The sequence below is a fragment of the Carassius auratus genome, unplaced genomic scaffold (assembly GCF_003368295.1).
Source record: "Carassius auratus strain Wakin unplaced genomic scaffold, ASM336829v1 scaf_tig00040663, whole genome shotgun sequence".
Taxonomy (NCBI): Eukaryota; Metazoa; Chordata; class Actinopteri; order Cypriniformes; family Cyprinidae; genus Carassius; species Carassius auratus.
The window spans coordinates 82,107-106,635 of record NW_020526604.1 but is presented as its reverse complement, the minus strand read 5'-3'; the positions used below and the strand labels follow the sequence as shown (position 1 = coordinate 106,635).

The 24,529-nt window shown below is 36.3% G+C and overlaps 1 protein-coding gene across 1 annotated transcript in view; it reads right to left on the bottom strand.

Moving 5' to 3' along the window:
- The window catches only part of LOC113084796 (uncharacterized), a 39,048-nt gene extending 17,694 nt beyond the window's left edge, over window positions 1-21,354 (bottom strand). Inside the window, exons 1-3 of the mRNA XM_026254976.1 lie at window positions 21,277-21,354; window positions 20,917-21,034; window positions 10,328-10,486 (exon numbers count right to left, since the gene is read on the bottom strand). Of these exons, the coding sequence (XP_026110761.1) occupies window positions 10,328-10,486; window positions 20,917-21,034; window positions 21,277-21,354 (355 nt within the window). The remainder of the gene's footprint in view (window positions 1-10,327; window positions 10,487-20,916; window positions 21,035-21,276) is intronic.
- Window positions 21,355-24,529: the final 3,175 nt, after the last annotated feature.

Genomic DNA, 24,529 nt, shown 5'->3' with positions numbered 1-24,529 from the left:
GTTTTAACGACTGCGTCTAATGCAATTTCTTTTAGATCAGCATAAATGCATACCTATAACCTTAACTTTTCACCCAGCGTGACAAATACTGATTTTCCATTGTTTTAGTTTGAGGTAAGGTACAAATGCTGTAAACTCTATAACCTAGTTTTCTTTTGAAACTGGTAACAAACTCTAACATTTTTTTTAAATTGTATTGCTACAAAGTTTGGAATCTCAAGTGTTGCTTGTTGTCAGTAACCTAGTTTTCTTTTTATTTAATTAGTAACAACTATTTTTTTTTACTCTTGTCCAAGTATAAAAAAATGATCATTACATTGTTTATATTTCTTCTATATTTATAACCTTTTTCTTGTAATGCATAGTGTATGTAAAACTTTCCTTATACTGTTTTCACGTTTTCACATTTTAAAGTTTGAAAAGCACCTAGTTTTGAACATTTTTTTTTTTAATGGCCCCCCAACACAAACAAAACTCAGCTCAAACTACTGTAGTAAAACAATTAAGACCTCTCAACAGTACCCCCCCCCAAAAAAAAAAAAAAAAACACAACACACAAAGTGTATATGTGTGTGTGAATGTACTAGATTATCACACGTAGGAAATGGTCAGGCTGGACCTTGATAATTTTTACAAGAGGTGTTTATTCACTCGACACAGCAGAAGCTTTTCAAAATTTCCATCAGAAAGGCAGTTTCTCTTTGGTCAGAAGATGTCTTTTCCTACACTAAAGAGTAGCTCACAAGCCACGCTAACAGGGACTCCTGTGTTTTACTTGATGAAGATCTTCTTCATTATTGGAAGGTTTTGGAATGCATTGACAAGGTTGGTTTCAGCAGATTGCAAGTAGCTGTCTACTTCATTCAGAACTGCTCTTGTTCTGAAAGATGGGAAGTATCCAGTTATTTCTTCACCATCATCACTTGGGTCCTCACCATCTGTATGCATGTGATCGTTATCTGCACATTGAGTTTGAAGCAGGTTTACTTCTGCTTTTATTTTGGACACAACATCAGCCTTCTTTCCACTGGGGATGTATACCAGTCTGAACATAGGATGGCGAGAAGCGTGTTGGTAAAACACTGCTTGGATCATCCAGCAAAACCTAACAAATAGAATGATTTTCTGGTGCATTTGATCAGCGGCTTGCCTCTGCTGTGTGCCTAAAGGTGCTTGCAACCATACGACTTATATAAGACGGAGACTCTTGTAACAAGTTCGTATATTTGGCCTGGCACGGCTTGGCTTCCTACGATCGGCGTGACTCGGAGAGACGCCAAACAAACATCTCAGGATGCCTCGGGGTAAAAGTGGAGCTCCTTCTGCGGGGGAAATGCAACAACCTGTGCAAATTGCTGCCATTGAGGACACAGTAAGCAAACAGATTGATGCACTTTTCCAGGATTATGGCTTTATTCGTAAAATTAGTAAATTATTAGTTGACTCCTTGATTGAACCTATTAAACAAGCTATTACTGCCTCTATCGCATAATCTGTTAAAGACTCACTGAAATATGAATTGCAAGACACGGTTGACAAAGTTATCGATCTACAAAACAAATACAATAAAATGGAGGACATCTTGGATGAGCAAGAACAGTATTCCAGGCGAAACTGTCTTGTCCTCTATGGTGTCCTGGAGAATGACCGTGAAAATACAAGTAATGTGATTATGAAATCCAATCTTAACATTGATGTGAAGCCTGGAGACATCGACAAGTGTCACCGCTTGGGATCCAGATTTGGGAGGGAAAGACCAAGAGGGATAATAGTCAAGTTTTCTAATTATAATATAAGAGACATGGTTTACAGGACGAAAAAAAAAAACGACTTAAGGGATCAACACCAAAGATGTACATCATGGAGATGTGGCCAAAGCGGGCCGAAGCAGGCCAAACTACTGGACGATCTGCGGAAAAAGTATAAGGACAAACTTGCAGCCAACTGGACTCAGGACGGACGCCTGTATTTACTGACCAAATCAGATCAGAGGCACGTCTAAAATAAGCTGTCTAATGTAAAAAAACCTGCGCCTATAATCCTGGACTGTGTAATGACTAGTTGACTATAAACTAAGTGAGTAAATATATATCTTTGTACTGACTTGTTGGCTCTGATCCAGCAAAAGTCATAGTTGAGTTTCTTCTTCATATTATTATTATTATTTATTTATTTTATATACTATCGAGAAATGGATTTTATAGGTTCTATACGGGGTTTAAAATGTTCTAAAACTTGGGATTTCAACCATTCTTTGATATAGATATTACATGGGGTTTGATGAATTAATTACCTTTAGGAATCATGAAGTGCTTGAACAACATTGCTTTGAAAAACTCAGATGTAAATGTGTCTTGCCTGAAAATTTTGTAGAGTTTGATAAACTTCCTTTTTCTTTATTACATCTTAACACGAGAAGCCTAATAAAGCATCATAATACTACATTTTAATATTATCGGATGTAGTGAAACCTGGATAAATGAGCAGACATATCTGATCACACTCAACATGGACGGATATGTGCTCTATAATAAAAATAGAACAAGCAAACCGGGTGGGGGCGTGTGCTTATATGCCAACATACAGCAGAGTGTAACTGTTCGGGATGACCTACTTTTGGATGATGGGTTATCAGATTCCTTATTTATTGAAATACATAATGAAAATATGAAAAGTATAATTGTTGGAATAGTCTATCGACCTCCGACTTAAATTGTTTCTTGACCAAACTGGATGAAATATTAAGTAGCCTCAATTACATGAATAAACATTGTTTTATTCTTGGCGATTTTAACATCAACTTAGCTAAAGATGACGGTGCAAAAAAATTATTTCTTAAATTGTTTGTATTCTTCAAATTTTTTTCCAACTATAAGCTCATATACGAGAGTAACAGAAACAACTAAGTCCACCATTGATAATATTATTACAAATATACATGTACATTTTGACTGGTGTAATTATGTCAGATATCACAGATCATTTTCCAATTGTACTTTTCATAGACCTGGATACTATGACCAGTCAACAACAAAAGATAAACTGCTTAGTAATCTTAGGCATAAAACAAGGGATTCTGTATTTAGCTGGAATACTCCGGAAGAATCTTATAGTGCTTTTATTAATGAATTAACCAACAGTATTAATATCACTATACCAGAAAAAAATGTTAAAGGAGATACAATCAATCAAAATACTTGGCTTACAAAGGGAATCCTAAAATCAATTAAAAGAAAAAATAAGCTTTACAAATGCTACATTAAAAATCCAACTAATGACAATAAAGGAAAATATTTTACATTTAGAAATAGACTCACAAAGTTAATACGAATAAGGAAGCGGAATTACTACACTGATTTAATTAAAAATATCTAATAACTAATAACTAATGTTATTAGTGCTGATTATGTGTCTTGAAGGGCCCTATTTATAAGCCGGTATGGCTTCTGGGTAGTCCTTTTTTACAGGAACTTGTTGTGTACTGTGAAATAAACTGAAACCGAGTACTGAGCTGCAGAGGCTATGAGCAACCTTGCATCTTGAAAAATGTATCCAAACCTCTGCTTCACCCCACTGCTTCACCCCATTGCATCTATCATTTGTTTACAGTGATGTATGTTTGCCTCATGCTTTATATGCTCCATTCGATCGAGGAGAATTGAGATGGTTGGCACCAACACTCCAGTGTAGGCCATTTTATCAGATTGCAGTACATCAATGGCCTTGGCCAGAGGTGCCATTACCTTAAAGATGCAAAGAAAAGGAATACATAAATTACTGAAAACTGATAGCAATAATAGTGATAGTAAGTGATAGTAATGATAACAAGAGTTTTCCTATTTAGAATCATCATCATTCTAAGTAGTGGTAGTTTAACATTCAGTTACACAGATGTAAGTGGTTGCCTTTATGTTCAAGCAGATACATGAATTACAGCATCAACACCAGTTCACATATCAAAATAAAGAGGATATTTACCTGAACATACTCATGTATGAAGTTGAGTTCTGCCACTTTGAAGCAGTGGTGGACGAAGTACACAAATCAAGTACTTGAGTAAAAGTACAGATACATATAATAAAATATTACTCCAGTAAAAGTAAAAGTACTCCTTTTTCAATTTTACTCAAGTGAAACTACAAAAGTACTCGATTTTTTATGTACTTAAGTAAAAAAGTACTGAAAGATAGATGTTTTCAATTTTATATAGGCTACTTAATTTAATTTTATATTAGCACATATTTTATAATCCTACTGCTCAAAATACCTGGGATATTTTCCAAAATAACCACTATATGGAGTCAAGATATATTTTTGTTGATGATATGGACTACGCTGATGAGAGTAATGTTAACTGTGAAGCTTACACTGTGATGTACCTGAGAGTAAACAGAGATGACCATCTGATCTTCACCAGTAAGAACAAAGTATTTTAAAGTTTGTAGTTTTACAGAACATCAAAGTTACAATACAGACCAAAAGTTTGGACACACCTTCTCATTCAAAGAGTTTTCTTTATTTTTATGACTATGAAAATTGTGGAGTCACACTGAAGGCATCAAGGGCTATTTGAGCAAGAAGGAGAGTTATGGGGTGCTGCGCCAGATGACCTGGCCTCCACAGTCACCGGACCTGAACCCAATCCAGATGGTTTAGGGGTGAGCTGGACCGCAGACTGAAGGCAAAAGGGCCAACAAGTGCTAAGCATCTCTCGGGGAACTCCTTCAAGACTGTTGGAAGACCATTTCAGGTGACTACCTCTTGAAGCTCATCAAGAGAATGCCAAGAGTGTGCAAAGCAGTAATCAAAGCAAAAGGTGGCTACTTTGAAGAACCTACAATATGACACATTTTCAGTTGTTTCACACTTTTTTTGTTATGTATATAATTCCATATATAATTCCACATGTGTTAATTCATAGTGTTGATGCCTTCAGTGTGAATCTACAATTTTCATAGTCATGAAAATAAAGAAAACTCTTTGAATGAGAAGGTGCGTCCAAACTTTTGGTCTGTACTGTATATATGACATGATAATAAGGCCTGAAGTTAGGAAGAACATTACGGAAAATATAATTGTATTTTCATAATTATTTGTTTTCCTTCTCAAACCTTGTCTGTGGTTTAAAAACACCCCTGGCCAAACGGGGGGTGCATTTCTTCCCACTTTGATAATTACTGTATTTACCATGTTCTGAACATCACATCCTTTCTTTTCTACCCAGATGTAATATATATATATATATATATATATATATATATATATATATATATATATATATATATATATATATATATATATATATATATATATACATACATATATATAGGGGTTGAATAAAAACATTTGGACATTATTTATAAAAATTACCTCAACTTAGCACCAACAAGCTTGTTAGGTAGACAGTTAGGATCAGCTAACAATATTTACTTATTTTCAGTACGGTTATGAATAAACATTCATATCTGTCTACTCGTCTAGTTAATCCAAACAATATAACGTTACTGTTGATAAACAGTATAAAAACAGACGTCACATAGGACATTTTAATAAAACTGATAACATTACGGCAGCGGGGAATTTGAACGTGCATGAGTTATTGTATTTAATCTGTGTTATTTTAAGGTTGTGTTTTTTTATTTTTTATTTTTATTTTTTTTACCTAAAATTGATGTGTCTGCATCGTCTGCACTCGAGCATTTCAGTGGGCTTAAATATATCACTCTTTACAACGGATTTAGTTCCCAAACAACTGACAATTTTGACCTAAATATGATTTTCAGTTACAATAATTAATCCAAAATTTCGACATTAATAACTTACTTTTAGCAACATCAGATGCACGCGCGCTCACAAGATCTCCCGGTTCTTGCTTCTGTAGACTCGCACTAAACGGTTCATTTGAATCAGTGAGTGGTCGACTCCAGAACAGCTGCAATCGGATCATTCTAGTTCGTAAACGAATCGTTTGGTGCGACTCGCGATCCGATTTAAAAGTATATTTTGAAAAGACTCAGTTCGTTCATGATGAATCAGACACCGCTTCTGCGTGTCGGAGCACGTGATATATTATAGGGAGTAACGATATGTTTTATGAAATGTAGTGAAGTAAAAAGTACGATTTTATGCTTTGGAATGTAGTGAAGTAAAAGTAAAAGTTACTCAAAATAAAACTACTCCAGTAAAGTACAGATACTTGAAAAATATACTTAAGTACAGTAACGAAGTAAAGCTACTCCGTTACTGTCCACCACTGCTTTGAAGCGAGTCACCTGAAGCCTCTCACAGGTCTCCTGGAGTTCTTGTTCTTTTGTCTGGATACAGGTATTCTAGCGTTCCAAGGCATGGTAAGTGGAGTTCCACCTTGTTGGACTGGGAACTATCAGCTGGCAGCCTAGCTTCTCTTTGATTATGTCTGAAGCTGGTGTGCTTCTTTGTTGCTTGTTCCATAGTGCCTGGAACATTTTTGAAGGCCTCTGACTGTGACAAAGCACTCTCAATGTCTCTTGTTGCTACTAGGTTGAGGGTGTAGCAGGCATTGCTGATAAGGTAGGAGACTGTAGCCTTCTTCTTTGTCATTTAAAATGTCTGTGATATCTATTAAGACAGTGTGCTCATCTTCTTCTTTTTCCTCATCATCCTTTTCTCTGTCTGGGATTGTTCTTTGAACTTCTGCAAAGACACTGAAAGCTTTCACAAAATTTGAACCATTATCTGTGGTTGTAACGGTCACCTTGTCTTTTATGTTGAAATCTCTGTGCACATTTTCCAACATCTCAGCCAAAACATCATATGTGTGGCGCATTTAATTCTACGACAGGCTAATGCTCCAGAGCAGATGGTTAATGTTTCTTGGTTTATCCAGTGGATAGTCACTCCAAGGAAGCTTCTGTTGTTTGAAGACCATGCATCTGTTGTGGTACATACACGTGTCTGTTTGGACAAAATCATAGACAGTGTGCTTTTCATTGATATATACTCATCCTCAAGCATTCTTCCCAATGTTCTCCTGGACATCAAATGCCTGCTGGGTAAAATCTCTCTGAATAAATCGATGTATTCTGGTCTCTTCACAGTGTGAAGTGGATGCAGTCCTTGAATGATGACGTTAAGGAACAACTTGTCAAATCGCTCTTGGGTTACAGTGGGGTCACCTCCTCTGAAATACTTTGCTACATTGCCTTGTATGAGAGGAACAGGGTGTGTTCCACATTCCCTGGAATGCACATTCCCTGGTGTGCTCCTCTTCTTGAGTGTGCTCACGTTCCATTTCTATTGAGGCCATTTTAGTTGGATGAACCCTCTAGGAAATGTTAAAAACATTTTAAATTAGGTTTTATGTTATTTTATGTAGTTGTACATAATATGTTGCAAAACTTTCTGCATACATATTTACACATAACCCCTTTAATGCAGAAAAAAATTACGTTTGCTTATAAAACTATTAATAGTTGCTATAATTAAACTATTTCTAAGACAAAAAAATTATGTCACAGATTTCAGCACAACCTGTCCCATATTACAAATTCACAATGTGAATGTCTTTTGAAACCCAGATAAATTGATTTATTTTCTGATTTACTGTTTTCTACATGAAATCATCCTTAAGAACATTATGGGAAAATATAATCAGATTATTTTTAAATTATAATTAAATAATATAGTCATATCAATTACTTAAATCAAACTTTAATGGGGTTTTTAAATTCACAAATTCTTAATTTAGCACGAGGGCATGTGCTATTTTCCCCTTTATTTACAATATATCCGAAACGTGATTTTCTTTTTATTAACAAGGGAAAACGCTTTTTTTTCTACCAACAGATAGAAAAAAGATCGCTAGAAAGTGCATAGTTTGTGTTTGAAGACTGAATTGCGATGGTTGTGCATTTGGGAATCACCTGAATATGTGTCCTCAAATTTGTGTTTGATGTCTTCGAAGTTGGATCCTATGGCCCCTCCTGGTGTATGAAGTCCGCATTTTAATGGTGGAAGGTTTTGAGATGAGGATCAGCAGGTTTCTGCGCAGGTGGCTGGGACTGCCTCGAAGCCTGAGCAACATCGCTCTATATGGGCAGAACAACAAGCTGAAGCTTCCCATGAGCAGCCTGAGCGAGGAGTTCATGGTGATGCGGTCCAGGGAGGTTCTACAGTATCGAGATTCAAGTGATCCAAAGGTTGCCCAGGCTGGGATTGAGGTCAGGACAGGGCGGAAGTGGAGGGCTACTGTGGCAGTGGATGATGCGGAGTCAAGGCTACGACAAAAGGTGTTGGTGGGCTCAGTAGCACAGGGGAGAGCTGGCCTGGGCAGCAGAAGAACTCTTCACTATGACAAAGCGGAAGGGAAAGAGAGGAGGTCTCTGATTCTGGAGGAGGTGCGTGCAGGGGTGGAGGAGAAGCGAGCTTGCCAGATGTCTGGGATGCGGCAACAGGGCGCCTGGACAAGATGGGAGCAAACAGTGGAGCGCAAAGTCACATGGACTGAGCTTTGGAAGGCTGAACCCTACAGGATAAAATTCTGGCCCCCTCTGCCAGAAGAGAGGAACATTGGAACACATCTTGAGCTGCTGTCCAAAAGCCCTGGGTGAAGGGCGTTACCGCTGGCGGCATGACCAGGTCCTAAAAGCCGTAGCGGATTCTATCTGCAGTGGAATTAGCCACAGCAAGAGCCTCCGCCCAGTGAAGACCACTGCTTTTGTCAGAGCTGGGGAGATGTCAACACCAGCTGCCCGGGGGGACCTCCTCTGGCCTGTTTGCAACGGCGCGTGACTGGGAGCAGTCAGTTGATCTGGGCAAGCAGCTGAAGTTCCCTGAGGCAGTGGCCATAACAACATTAAGGCCAGACGTTGTGCTTACCTCAGAAGCCTCCAAGCAGGTAATTCTCTTGGAGCTCACAGTGCCTTGGGAGGACCGTATGGAGGAGGCCAATGAAAGAAAGAGGGCAAAGTACTCCCAGCTTGTGGAGGATTGCCGGAGCAATGGGTGGCGGGCAATATGCCAACCCGTCGAAGTGGGATGTCGAGGGTTTGTGGGCCAATCCCTTTGCAGGGCCTACAAAATGCTTGGCATCACAGGGGCGAGCCAGCGAAGGCCATCAAGTTGGCCACTGATGCTGCAGAAGTAGCATCAAGGTGGCTGTGGATCAGGAGAGGAGAGGCATGGCGTGTAGGGTAGTAGCGCTACTTGGACATAAGCTGACTATGTCCAGGTGCACCAGACGGTGTATCTAAATCTTGCATTATATTCTGAGTTGCATTTCGCTGTTTTTATTCATCTTGAGGTGTTTTTTTTTTTTTGAGAATGAGATTAATCTCATAAAGCATTAATCTCATTAATAAATGGATGTTCCCATTTATTCAAGAACTAGTAACATACTCCCAGTTTCTCTCAACATGGGGACAGAAGAGCTGTTAATCAATAAATGGGGAAAAACGTAACTGCTGTTACTTATTTGAAAATGTAACTCGGAGAAGTTCTTATAAATTAAAAAGTAATGTGTTACTTTAATAGTTAACTACTCGAATAAACTTATATAATTACGTAACTCGTGTTACTTGTAACACATTACCCCCCAACACACACAAAAAAAAACCTTTTGGTGATTTACAGTAATTGTTTTATAAGAATAATTATGTACTGTACTGAGATATTGGCAAACTTTCACCTGTAGTAAGTCAGTCTTGTAACTACAAACATACTACAACATTTGGAACATAAAAACACCCTTTAGGTCAATTACAGTAATTATTTTCTAAGAATAATTATTTACTGTACTTACAGTAAGGGAGATATTGGCAAAATGTCATCTGTAGTAAGTCAGTCTTGTAACTACACATGTCCTACATCCTTTGGAACATAAAAAAAAAAAAAAAACTTTTGGAGAATTATATATTTTTAAGAAAATAGCTTGTGTACTGTACATATAATAAGGGATATAATGTCTGTAGTGACATATTGGATTAAATATTTTCAGTCAGTTTTCCCACAACGCATTTACTGCGGCATTGAAAACATAATTTGTATTAATTATTGGACTTTTTGTACTGAGAGGTAAATTTGCAGACGGTCCCTAAAGCAAGCCTATGCGAATATCCAGCTGACATCATACCTAAAACTAACTTTACCGCGCTCAACACTACAAACAGATATTTACTGAACAAGAGACAAGTTATTTCGAATCATTTAACTCAAGTCTGAGTCAAGTCTCAAGTCATGAATATCAAGTCAAGGTCAAGTCTTTTAAGAATATTTGTCAAGCAAGTCTCAAGTCCTAAAATGTGTAACTTAAGTCTGACTCGAGTCAAGTCATGCATAAACATTTTCATACCTTCCAGCATTGATTTTGCCCACGAAGTGCTTCTTAAACAGATACAGATCAATAGAAAACTGTATCTCACAAGACTTGCCATCTTCACAGTTCTGCGTGACTGTTGTAGCAGTCGATTCTGTTCCCCTTGGAATTCCCGTTTCCCTCGGGTTGCCAGGTCTGTGTCATAATATTTAATCAAACATTGCCCCAGAGTAGTCTAAATTCCGCGGATTTGGCAACACTGCCGCATGCAAATGAACCAAACACAACTGGATGTAAGGAAAGCAAAAAGGGACACATGTCTTACTGCACTGCAGCATAGTAAAATGATTCTCACACTCCAGTTAATGTTCTATTATTTTTTTTGAAGTTGCTTCTTTGTTTTTGTCTTATGTCCGAGTTTTTGCAGTTTAATTTTTCCATTGCAAATTAGTGTAATCTGTCCATGCTGAAGTCCAAACTCAGGGTTTTGCCGTTTCCATATAGAGCAGCAATACATTCAGGGTTGCCAGGTTTTTACAACAAAACCTGCAACATTGCCAGTCAAAATTGCTGCTTTCGATGGGGTCCCCGGCTAAAAATTGCGTTCCGAGGATAAGAGACACGTTTTTAGGCAACGCGGTTTCACTTGTAAATTTGGCATCTTATGGGACAAATCTCACGTTATTGCTGTAACTTCAACCCGCGGACATAAAAACAACTGGCAACAGTAGTGTTAAAGTAGCCCAATTTCGCGGGAAACCCGCGGACATGGCAACACTGAATACATTTGAACTAATATCCTATTTGATAAATCTGTTTACCTTCTTACTAATACAGTGCTGGAATATAGCTCCTCATATAGCTCAAACCTATATGAAGAAATTCTAAATTAAAAAAACTCAAGGTTTTTATCCATTTCTCTTAAAAAAAGAGCAGCAATATTTAATTTGCAGATGTTCCTCCAGTTTCCAAGTTGACGGTAAGCAGAAGTTCTTTAAGTGATAACTGCTCTACAATGACACGTTTTCTCATAGTAAAGTGAGGTATAGTGATACACCAAGACTTGAAAATAACAAAAAGTCAGTGCTTGTCAAGAAACTATACTTAACTGACTTATAGCAACTAGCACATTGACCGTGACCTGTTTTCTAATTTCGGTTTAAATGGGTGTATTCCTTCAATTAGGCCTTTAGAACCTCATTGCAGGATATTTGATATTTTAACAATAAAGCTATTTCAAAAGATGTCAAACTTTATCACATCTCCTCAAAAAACAATGTAAAGTTTAGAAGAAGTGGTTGCTGGACAAAAAGAGGCAAGCCAATTTTTATTTTAGAATTAAAAAAAAAAAAAACAAGCTTGCCATTTCAGTTAGATTATACTGGCCTGAAATGAGGTGGACATTGATAAATGGTTAAAAAGGCTACTAAATATTTTCCTTTTCTCAATTGCTGTGAGACATAGACTGATTATGTTTTGTTAACAGCTAACATGAATTTAGTGGGGTAAGTCACCTGGACCAACAATGTAAATGAGTACATTTATTTACCATTACACAACATAGCCAATGCTATTCTGACTAAATATGAAGCAGTTGTGTACTGCATTCATTTATTTCACTGGTTTGGGGCACCAAAGATCATTCTTTCTGACCAAGGCACAGAGTCTGTTCACCAGGGCTGTAGTTTATTGAATGAAGGCAAACAAAATCAGTATCAATTACAATTTTCATGTGTGCATAGGTTCTGATTCATACACAACATTTATGGTTCAGTGTATATTTATTCTAATGCATGTTTTGCACAATTCAATTCAATTCAATTCAAGTTTATTTGTATGGCGCTTTTTTACAATACGAATCGTTACAAAGCAACTTTACAGAAAATTATGTTTCTACAATATTTAGTAGTAGCTTTATGGTGGTGACTGTCAGTTTGTGCACGTTTGACAGGATTTTTAGAAAAAATTAATACAAGACGTAGTCAGCTAGACGATGAACATTATTAATATTATTAATTAATAATTGTTAAATGATGCAGTCACACTTGTAGCAATATTTGTTAGTTATGTTTGTTGATTCAGGGTTAGCATCATCTGAGGTCCTCTGAGGGTCAGCATCATCTCTTCTCAGGTGTTCTGGATCCAGACTGGAGCTTGTGTAAATCCTAGTTACCACTGTCCCGTGACAAAACATAGAAACAAAATAGAGACATCCTTAGTATAGCTGCTGATCCAACAAACTAAAATTAGTTTAACCCAAGCTAATGAATAAAAATGCACATTTGATCAGATGCAACTACACTCACAATTTAAGAGATACATTATTCGAATGCTTGGTGAAAGAGATGTGTTTTTAATCTAGATTTAAACAGAGAGAGTGTGTCTGAACCCCGAACATTATCAGGAAGGCTATTCCAGAGTTTGGGAGCCAAATGTGAAAAAGCTCTACCTCCTTTAGTGGACTTTGCTATCCTAGGAACTACCAAAAGCGTTTTGTGACCTTAGGGTGCGTGATGGGTTGTAGCGTGGTAGAAGGCTAGTTAGGTACACAGGAGCTAAACCATTTAGGGCCTTATAGGTAAGTAATGATAATTTGTAACTGATACAGAACTTAATAGGTAGCCAGTGCAGAGACTGTAAAATTGGGGTAATATGATCATATTTTCTTGACCTGGTAAGGACTCTAGCTGCTGCATTTTGGTCTACCTGTAGCTTGTTTATTGACGAAGTAGGACAACCACCTAGAAGTGCATTACAATAGTCCAGCCTAGAGGTCATAAATGCATGAACTAGCTTTTCTGCATCAGAAACAGATAACATATTTCGTAGCTTGGCAATGTTAATAAGATGGAAGAATGCAGTTTTTGTAACATTGGAAATATGATTTTCAAAAGACAAATTGCTGTCTAATATGACACCCAGATTTCTGACTGTAGAGGAAGTAATAGTACATCCGTCTAGCTGCAAATTGTAATCTACAAGATTCTGTGTAGTGTTTTTTGGTCCAATAATTAATATCTCTGTCTTATCTGAATTTAATTGGAGAAAATTATTTGTCATCCAATCTTTTACATTTTTAACACACTCTGTTAGCTTAGATAATTAAGAAGTTTCATCTGGTCTTGTTGATATATATAGCTGAGTATCATCAGCATAACAGTGGAAGCTAATTCCGTATTTTCTAATAATATTACCAAGGGGCAACATGTATATTGAAAATAGAAGGGGACTTAGGACGGATCCTTGTGGCACTCCATATTTTACTGATGATAAATGAGATGACACCCCATTTAAGTAAACAAAATGGTAGCGATCGGACAGGTAGGATCTAAATCATCTTAGAGCCTGCCCTTGAATACCTGTATAGGTTTTGTAATCGATCTATGAGTATGTCATGATCTATGGTGTCGAACGTAGCACTAAGATCAAGTAAGACTAGAAATGAGATGCAGTTTTGATCTGACGCAAGGAGCAGGTCATTTGTAATTTTAACAAGTGCAGTTTCTATGCTATGGTGGGGCCTGAAACTTGAGAACAAATGGGATTCTTCATACAGATCATTTTTATGCAGGAAGGTGCTTAATTGAGCAGACACAACTTTTTCTAAAATTTTAGACATAAATGGAAGATTTGAAATAGGCCTATACTTTGCCAGTACACTAGGATCTAGTTTTGGTTTCTTAATAAGAGGCTTGATAACCGCCAGCTTGAATGGTTTTGGGACGTGACCTAAAGATAATGATGAGTTAATGATATTGAGAAGCGGTTCTTCGGCTACAGGTAACAGCACTTCCAGTAATTTAGTGGGAACAGGATCTAATAAATATGTTGTTGGTTTAGATACAGTGATAAGTTTATTTAGCTCTTCCTGTCCTATGGTTGTAAAGCACTGCAGTTTATCTTTGGGTGCGATGGATGAAACTGAAGTGTTAGACGCTGTAGAATCTACATTCGCTATTGTATTTCTGATGTTTTCCATTTTATCAGTGAAGAAATTCATAAAGTCATTACTATTTAACGTTGGTGGAATATTTGAATCAGGTGGCGTCTGGTAATTTGTTAATTTAGCCACTGTGCTAAATAAAAACCTTGGATTGTTTTGGTTATTTTCTATTAGTTTGTGTATATGCTCTGCCCAGGCAGTTTTTAGAGCCTGTCTATAGCTGGACATACTGTTTTTTCATGCAATTCTAAAAACTTCCTAGTTAGTTTTTCTCCATTTGCGTTCAAGACAACGAGTTACTTTCTTGAGAGAGTTAGTATTACTATTATACCATGGCACAGTACGTTTTTCTCTAACCTTTTTCAATTTGATGGGGGCAACAGTTTCTAATGTATTAGAGAAAATAGTGCCCATGTTGTCAGTCATTTCGTCTAATTCATTTGTATTTTGGGGTACAAATAGCAGTTGAGATAGATCGGGCAGGTTATTTGCAAATCTTTCTTTGGTGGCTGGAACAATAGTTCTGCCCAGACGGTATCGCTGAGACATATAGTTAATATCAGTGATACGCAGCATGCACGATACAAGGAAATGGTCTGTAATATCTTCACTTTGAGGTACAATATCTATAGCAGTAAGATCGATTCCATGAGATATAATTAAATCCAGTGTATGATTAAAACGATGAGTGGGCCCGGTGACATTTTGCTTGACTCCAAGAGAGTTTATTGGGTCAGTAAACGCAAGTCCTAATGTATCATTTGTATTATAAATGTGAATATTAAAATCTCCCATGATTAGCGCCTTATCAACTGTAACTAGAAGGTCAGAGAGGAAATCTGCAAATTCTTTTAGGAATTCTGTATATGGCCCTGGGGGTCTATACAAAGTAGCCAGAGCAAGAGATACATTAGATTTCTTTTGCATGTCTGACAGTGTAACATTTAACAGAAGTATTTCAAAAGAGTTAAACCTGTATCCTGTTTTCTGGGTAACATTGAGAATATCACTATATATTGTTGCAACACCTCCGCCACGACCAGTCTGACGGGGCTCATGCTTATGTCATCTAAATTAATTTGTGCCAACACAACTTATCTCATGTGTAGTCTGGTCAAAGGATTCACATATTGGTCGATAATATAAAATATTCAAGTATGTGATCATAATTAGGGCTAATATTTAATGTGAAAACAATATTTTGGGTGAGCTGTAGAAGATGATTGAACACTATAGAGGTGTAATGTGCATTCAGTTTCTGTCTTTTTACCAAGTCAGGGTAAAGTCAAACACAGGTGTTATGCGAGGTGCAATTCTTTCAAACCAGGTGTCCCGACCTTCCTATACTTGGCTAATTACAACATTGCCATTTGTAGGGACGTTCCCAACAAAACTGAACAGCTGAATCTTTTCATGAAGGGCCCTTCCAGAAATCTGTTAGTGAAGGGAGCGTGAGATGGTCCAAAGGTTCAGAACAGTCCTAGAGAGCCACAGTCCAGCAGAGTTCAGCTCCAACCCTGAAAAAACCCTCTTCTGCTTATGTCTTTCTATCGGGAGATTAGAGGGTCTATATTTCGTAATATTGGTGAAAGTGCAATGGTCAGCTTGGATAATGTACAGTCTGCCTTAATAACCAATCACATTATAGCCTTGACGTCACTGAAGATCAGTCAGAGTTATACTACACTCAGTCACTGTTCACGGATCCCATAGGAATGAATGAGAATGACGTGAGCTGAATCCTGACGCAGAAAGTCAGTGACTTCTCTCATAAAACATCCGAACCAAATTTTTTGTGTAAACTCTACAAATATTTAATTGAACTTCAACTGCAAGAATCAAAGTTATGCCTTCTTTCTTTGCGTGAACACACTCCAAAGAAAAAGAAAACTTGAAATTGCATCATATGACCCCTTTAAGTTTGCAGGCTTGCCTTCTAGTGGCCTGGCCTTCGTGATCCTGAAGACATTGATGAGCAAGTTCCAATCTGTCCTCCAACCAATACGCTCGTATAGGTTGTTTGTCTAAATCCCTGAAATACGACCCATCAGAGTGTATACTACAATTGCGCCCCTATGGTCAAAAGGTCATTTTCATATTAATGTTTTGTACTCTTTTATTTGCATTCTGATTTGCATTTCGTGTAGCTCAGTAGGTAGATTATTGCGTTATACCTTGATATGTAATCATGCTACCATGGGTTCGATCCCAGGGAACGGATGTGCACATAAAATGTATATACTCGATAAATCATAATTTAGCATGATTTCTGTGAGGGTTAAGTTTAGGCGTGGGGTTAGGTGTGGTCATTTGAACGAATAAGCCACCTAGTAAAATATGTACGAAATACTGTGAGATCAGTGTAAAAAGTCCACACATTGCATTTAAATAAACGTGCGTTTTGATTGGTAATGACGTTATGCGTCATTTCATGATGACAGAGGCATCGAGATACTGTCATTATTTTTACGCCTGCTAGAGGCCGCTTAACTTTAATACGTAAATATAGGTCATAATAAGGTGCTTGCACAAACAACCTATATGGTCGTTTTTTGTTGGAGGGCAGGCTCGCAAGTTCAGGTGTGTTTGATCAGGGCTGAAGCTAAACTCTGCCGGACAGCGGTTCTAGGACTGAACTTGACTGCTCCTGCGATGGTCACTTCAAGAAACTGATTTCTTTTATTGATCATGTGATTTTTGTGTTCTTGTGATGCATTTTGAAGCAAAGTTGGAGTTGATTTTACATGCAAATGTAAGTAGGTCATTTACTTGATGTCTGCTACTATTTGAAACCATTCTTCTCTTGTGGGCAGAACCTCTTTGTACCATTTCCAGTTAACTGCCTTTTTACTTGTTATCTTTAATATCTTTAACAGATATCTGTCTCCGTTTTTATCCTTATCAGATAAAAAACTCTTAACCTTGTTAAGGTATGTGGGAGAGGACATATTTTAGCCCAGTGATCTCAAGTCAAGGTAATGCCTACATCTTTTTTTCCCATTTTGATCTTACATCATTTGTTTTAGATCTTACAGAGTTATTTATCTCTGTATATAATTTGATATTGTCCAGTTGATACCTTTTTTTGTATCTCTTCATAACTTGTACAAGCTGATTTATCTAAACATTGACATTTATTTCCTTCAATTAATAGCCTATCAGTGTAAATCTGGGTTTACAGAAATGTCACTGTCTGTCTGTTTCAAATTATATATCTTCTTTTTTGATCCAAGTTCATCTTTTTCAATGCCCACTTTAGTAAGGTCACAATGGAGTGCTTGAGACTACAAGCATGTCTTGGGCTGAATATAGGGACAGACCCTTCGACAGGGTACAGAGATTGTCTTAGGGTCTTTATTACGTGCTATTGGAGAAAGCGTAATGGTCAACTTGGATCACGTGTGCCTTAATAACCAATCACATTACACCCTTGACATCACTGAAGTTCAGTCAGAGTTGTACAACACTCAGTCGCTGTTCACGGATCCCATAGGAATGAATGAGAATGCCATGAGCTGAATCACTCCTGCCACAAAAAGTCAGTGACTTCTCTTTTAAAACAGAATTTTTTTCAGTGTAAACTCTAAAAATACTTCAATCCAAATATATTGTTTACTGTAAAACATGCTGAAGATTAGCCCATAGGCTGTCGATTCATTAAATGATGAGCTGTTTCCTATGTTTTATATGTTAAGAGGTCTCTAAGCTAAAGTAAATAACTTGTCTTTTCATGTAAAAATACTCAGTTTTGTACAGACTGATTCACAACATTTAGTGCTTTGTAATGTCATTCTGAGAATTTCTTAAAATAATTTGTTGGTAATATAATGTGTATTACTGTGAAAAAATAGTGTATAAGAAATCCACCTAAAGTGGCTTAAAATAATTTTGACAATTATTTAATTAAATATTTTGTTGCATTTTTTTTCAATGTTATTTTGCACAATACAAAGACAAGAGACACTCTTGTCAGAGACAAAACATTACATTTAAAAACTTAAAAATTAATAAAAACTGCAACCAAGCTGTTATGTAATATATGCTCTTTAAATACATAAAAGCCTCATCTGCACACACAGTATACTTTTTAAACTTCATCATTGTTAGTCAGCGCTAGAAACATGTCAGTGTGACTTGTTTTGATGCATTCTAAGGTTATAGAAAGGAAGACATGACCACAACTGCAAAGGAAGATGTTTGGTTAAGAATGGTGACCAAGTTTAGAGATGGACATCAGAGAGTAAAATACAAACTGTGTAAACAAGTAGCTTACTATTTTTGCAATATTTAGTTACAAATTTTATAATATCTCTTAAACTGCTACATCTATTTTATTCTTTAAACTTAAACTTTTAAATTGGTCCTGATCTACAGCATCTTAAATATAACCATAGCGAAACATATGGAGCTGCAATGATAACTGTGTAAGATAACTATTACAAGTGCTCACTGTTTTACTGTTTTACTCATGTCTGTTAGAAACTGCACTGATATGTATTTATTGGTATGCATTTCACGTCTTTTGAATAAGTTCCCACAGTTCTGTTTTCATCATTAGATCAGGTAGATTATGTTTCTCTCTCTCTGAACTGAAAGAGGGTTAAGAAAAAAATGTAAACGAGAAACTGATATATGAAGCAATAAATCATTTGAAAGCTTTGCCATTCAAAATAATAAGAGATAAACTTTATATCACAGATATTTAGTGGAGGGTTGATGAACGTCCGTACAGTGGGCTAGCCGTCCAAATTACTCCGTTTCATCTCTTCGTAAACTGAGTCTGAGGGTGGATTTGATGGTCTTTGTTTATTGTTCTTCCAACACCCCTTCACCTGAGGATAACAAAAAGAAGTGACTCATTTAAAATAATAATAATAATAATAATAATAATCAGCTTCCAAAATTACTATGAGAAAACACTGTTCCAGGGGTGCAGTAAAGGGGGTTAAATGGGGAGTGATTCTAGGGACAGCAGAAATAAGGTTTTGAGCCAGTGAGAAGATCAAAATAACATATGTGACAAGTGGGGCAGGGCCGAGAGCCGTGGGAACGGAGCGTGGAGTGATTAGTAATCACTCAAGTCCCATGAAGGAGATCCGGAAGGATAAAGGAGGAGTTACAACAGTGAAAGACGAGAGAGGACCAGGCCTGGATTCTATTTTGTGGTTTGGTTTTGTTTTGTTTGTACGTGGCAGTCGTCCATGAGGGGCGCGCTGTGTTTTTGTGTTTATTTGGTTATTAAAGTTTCATTTAAATGTTTGCCGGTTCCCGTCTCCTTCTTCCCATCCAATAAATGTGTCTACTGCATTACAAAATTTTATTTGGCAGAGACACAGAGGAACGGGGCTGTTTTTGAGGTTAGATTAAAAAAAGAAGAAAAAAAGGTTGTTATTCAATGGGTTGGTGAATTTTTTGAGCTCTATGACTTCTGTTTGACTGTAGAATTTAAGCTGTGCATTAGTTGGCATTAGCTGTTGATTATGTTAACTATTAAGTGGTTCAGCTATTAAAAGACTGCATCTCGGTCAGTGTGAGGGGAAGATTTTCTGAGTGTGTAATGCTGATATACTCTTGATAAGACACAACAAATGCATTTATTTTTCATTTCAGGATTCAGGAAGCCAAAATTAACTGAATGCTCATATCATTTTCTATTATCAGTGGTTCATTTATTTGCACTTTTTGCTTAATGTCAAAAACAATTAATAGTTTGAGAACAAAATGTAGGGCCACTTGACTTTTGAGCACCATTTCAACAGTTTCCAGTGATCTGTAAACATGCCATAACTAATTTTACATGTAAAGCTTTAAATTATTTGGACAATCTTATTTGGGACATACCAGGAAAATATCCCAGAGTGTAGGAATTACAAAACAATTAGACAGCAACAGATATACAGCAACAAATCAAACCACAAAAACTAAATCAAAACCTCTGTAATACATTTTAGACAGATGCATAATGTTGTTTATAGGTTTAGTTTTTATTTTTGATTTGTGCTTTTCAACAATGGTTTGTGTGTGTGTGTGTGTGTGTGTATGTGTGCTTACCTTCAGAATCACAAAGATAAAACCAGTGATGCACAGCAGCATCATGACAGCACACACAATGAGAAAGATATTCCCATAATGAAGAAGATCTCCAGAGCACACTTTTTCATCATCTTTTTCGTCTCCCTCTTCATTTCTTATTACTTCTTCTGTTTTATTTGTATTTTTATCTACTGATTCTTCTATGATGGAATAGAAAATGAAGGCCCGAGAATTAGAGCTAACATCTATTAATTTTTTTAATTTAATAATAATAAGAAAATGATTGTACTTCTCAATCTCTGCATCTGAATAGAAGTTTCTCATTAACATAATTTACACACTAAACACAAAACTATGTTTTACATTCATATAGACAACAATAAACTCATCATGTTTGATAATAAATGTATTTAGATGAAGTGTTAGACACACTTACCTATCCATAACCATGTGACTGTGCCGAATGATATTTTTTCTTCCAAATTAAATTCACACCAGTAAAACCCAGTGTCTGTAGCTTTTAGATTCAATATGTTGACATTAAGGTTGGGAAATGTTCCAGTTACTTTGAATTTGTTCCTATACCATTTTGGTTTAAAGCTAAGATTTCCATCTTTGAAATAGTAGAAGACTTCCTGCTCTTTTTTACTTGCTCCTTCTTGTTTGTACAGGTACACCCCAACTTGAGGGGTTTTAGCAGCACACTGGATGGTGATCTCATTCCCAACAGATCCAATTAAAGATGTAACTGTGTTTGAGAAAAACAACTAATGAGATCTTCAACACTTAAATACACTGATGAATTTTCAGACTATTTTGCATCTGAAATAATTTGTGTAGCAAAATGTACAAATACAATACAATACAAGATAAATTATTAAAGTATTTAAAATTATAATAAAGTATATGCAAAATATGCATATACATATTCATACCTTTCAACACTGAGTCTGCCCACGAAGTGCTTTTTAAACAGATACCGATCAATAGAAAACTGTATCTCACAAACCTTGCCATCTTCACAGCTCTGTGTGACTGTGACTAGTGTCTGCTGAACAACATCTTGTGACGTGGTGGTCACATGCATAGCTTTTCTGAAACTTTTTTTTTTTTTTTTTTTTTTGTAAAGGAAGTCGGGAACTAAGGGGTTTCACATTGCAATTGAATATTATTAGCATGAGGTTAGAATATAGATATATCATATTCTCAATGAACATTTAAATACTTTTTACAGTCTAATCCTGAATGTTGAAACTATTTCTGTAATTATGATGTTTTGTGTATAGCATATAAAGTTAAGTGGGGTTGTTTTTTATTTATTTTATGTCAAAATGAACAAGAAGTCATCTTAATAAATCTGAAAATAAAAGTGTAAAGGTGCCTATCGGCTTATGTCCAGCGTAGAGCCGTGGAGTGGGTTAATATTTGGCAGTATGTATGGACCCAGACTGCGCTGCTGTTTTGTTTCTACTGTTTAATTTGTGTTTATCGCACGTGTTGTCTTAATTATATTTTTGTTTGGTATTCCGTTGTCAGTGCTGAGAGTTCCCCATTTAGGGACCTAGAGAGATACACCATTTATTCTTTGGGGTGCAGTGTGGAGCACGTTTGTGTTTTCTAACTTCGTGTGGTTGCAGTGGAGAGCTCTAGAGTGTGAGGGATTGTTTGTTAGGGTGGTTTAGGATTTTCTCCATGTAAGTGTTCTCAGCATCCCAGGTGGTACTTTCAGTTTTTTGGTTGTTCTCTTTGTTCTGCTCCTAGTTAACAATACCTTTTAATTGTTATCTTTGTTTGTTTGTGGGTATTTAAAAGGTATCTGTATCGAATATGTTCCTTTGTGAATTGTGACTTTTATTTTTTTAATAAGCCATTTTTGATGTAATAAAACATTGGTTTTAACTGGAAGAAGTATCTCAATCGTTTTTGGGTAGACGGGACCTGTATTGTGTATTGGAGGTTTTATATCCTGGGATGAAAGTCTCTAGGCGGTGTAGTGGGCTACTAATGCAAATTTGAGGTCTTTCCCTCAATTTATTTCTCTGCCTTACTGTCTCACCACACTTATAAATGCACCCTTAGCTTTAAATTCATAGATTTGTTCTAATTCCATTTGTAGTTTTATTAAAATATTTTTTTATCTTGACTTTCTATTTGTTTTTGAAATGTATATATTAGTTATTAGTTATGTGGTCTTGGGGGGTCTCAAGACCCTGCAAAAAAACGCTCTGACCCCCCATTTGACCCCCCATCCTCTTCCTGATTACAATATATATATATATCCGGTATAAAGAATTTTTTTTTTTTTTTCTTCAACCTACTGCGCATGTGTGATTCAGTGTGAAGCAGACCGACTCACAGCTCGTCTGAACCGAACTGATTCTTTTGGTGATTGATTCTGAACTGATTCTGTGCTTATGTTATAAGCGCGGGTAAAGTGAAGGCTTGAATGAAGGGCAGTCATCGCTAATGACATTACATCGAGCGCAAAAGAACCGGTGAACCGTTTATTTTTCCTCAACTGGTTTATTTGATCGAATTATCAGAAAGAACCGGTTGACTTGAGCACCTGCTCCGTTGCCCCTTAAGTGCCTTTTTGTCAAAGCAAAATTTCCTCAAAAAATTTTTTTTTGTAATAACATACCCTTTTGTGAATGCCTGCCCACGCCCAATCATTATATTACTACAATTTATTAATAATAATTTAGCCGTAAATAATTTTTTAATTGCTAGAGGATATTTTCAACCCCGTGGCAGCTGGTAAGTGGTGTTTCATTCTTAGCGAAGTGATTTTGATGTTTATTTACTTACTATTATTTTACAAGAACGATGTGATGTGAGAACATGCAGATATGTTGCTGTGTGTAGCCTGTAGTGTAGGAGTAACGCTAGCGTGCTGTTTGAGGGAAAGAAGTTTCACAGGCATCGAGGGGTCTGGTCTTCTTTATGTTATTTGACTAAACTTTTATTATATTACAGTACTTATTTATTTTTTAACACGTTGAGTGCCTTAAAAATAATTATCACAACACTGGTAAAAGCTTATTCAGATTTTATCATTCTCTGAATTATCATTATAAAAATAAAAACAATTCAGAAATTAATTATATAATTATATTTTAAATGTGACGCAAATATATTTTTTTCTACAATAGCAACAGTGTTTACAACAGCAAGACCACTTTAGCCTGTAAACTCAATAATATCTCTCTGGAAATAAATGTAAAAATATCAATGTCAATAAAAAATGCATAATATACCGGACATCAAAGTGCAGTGTGAAGGGTATGAATAACAAATGTAGCCTGTCATTTGTTTACATTGCAAAGGTGTTCAATTTTAGACAACAACAGTAATAATAATATTAATCACTAAATTCCAGTGTATCAGTTTTATGTTTTGTATAAATATTTAAGGTGGACTTATTAATTAGGTGCAAGAGTAGTAGTGATGGTTAAAATAATAGATTAATGCTGAAATAGTAAATTGAGCCTTGTTCCTAGATGGACAGAGCGTGGAAAGTAATAGATCAAATGAGTAAATGGAGATAGAGGAAGAAAAAGAGGGAAATGTAGAGGCACAAGTGACAGAAAGAGAGCAGGGAACAGCAAGCCAGGAGACAGAGGCTGGTGAGAAAGAGGATAATGTAGAGGCACAAGTGTTTTCTATAGTTTTTACTATAACCGCTGTTCTTAATTATTCTGTAGAATAGAGAAGAAAAAGCCATCAGGTTGGGACAATTTAAGACATTTCAGTTTTTTATCCCAGAGCTATTATTATTTTAAACTTAAAATTATCTTCTCTATTGTTTCTTTTTCAAAACTGCATCAAAGCATTTGCTGCTGTATCCAGGGCCGGCCCTGACCAATTCGCTGCCCTAGGCAAGATTTTACCTGGCGCCCCATGCATCACAGCCCATTTCACCCTGTCATTGTGTTCATGATTTAGCATATATATATATATATATATATATATATATATATATATATATATATATACACACACACACACACACACACATTACAGCAGAACTGTTTCCAACAATCATAATAAATCATCATATTAGAATGATTTCTAAAGGATCATGTGATAGACTGGATGTCACATGTGACACTGAAGAATGGAGTAATGATGCTGAAAATTCAGCTTTGCATCACAGAAATAAATGATAATTTAAAGTATAATAAATTGAAAACAAATTATTTTAAATTGTAATAATATATCACAATATTACATTTTTTTCTGTATTTTTGATCAAATAAATG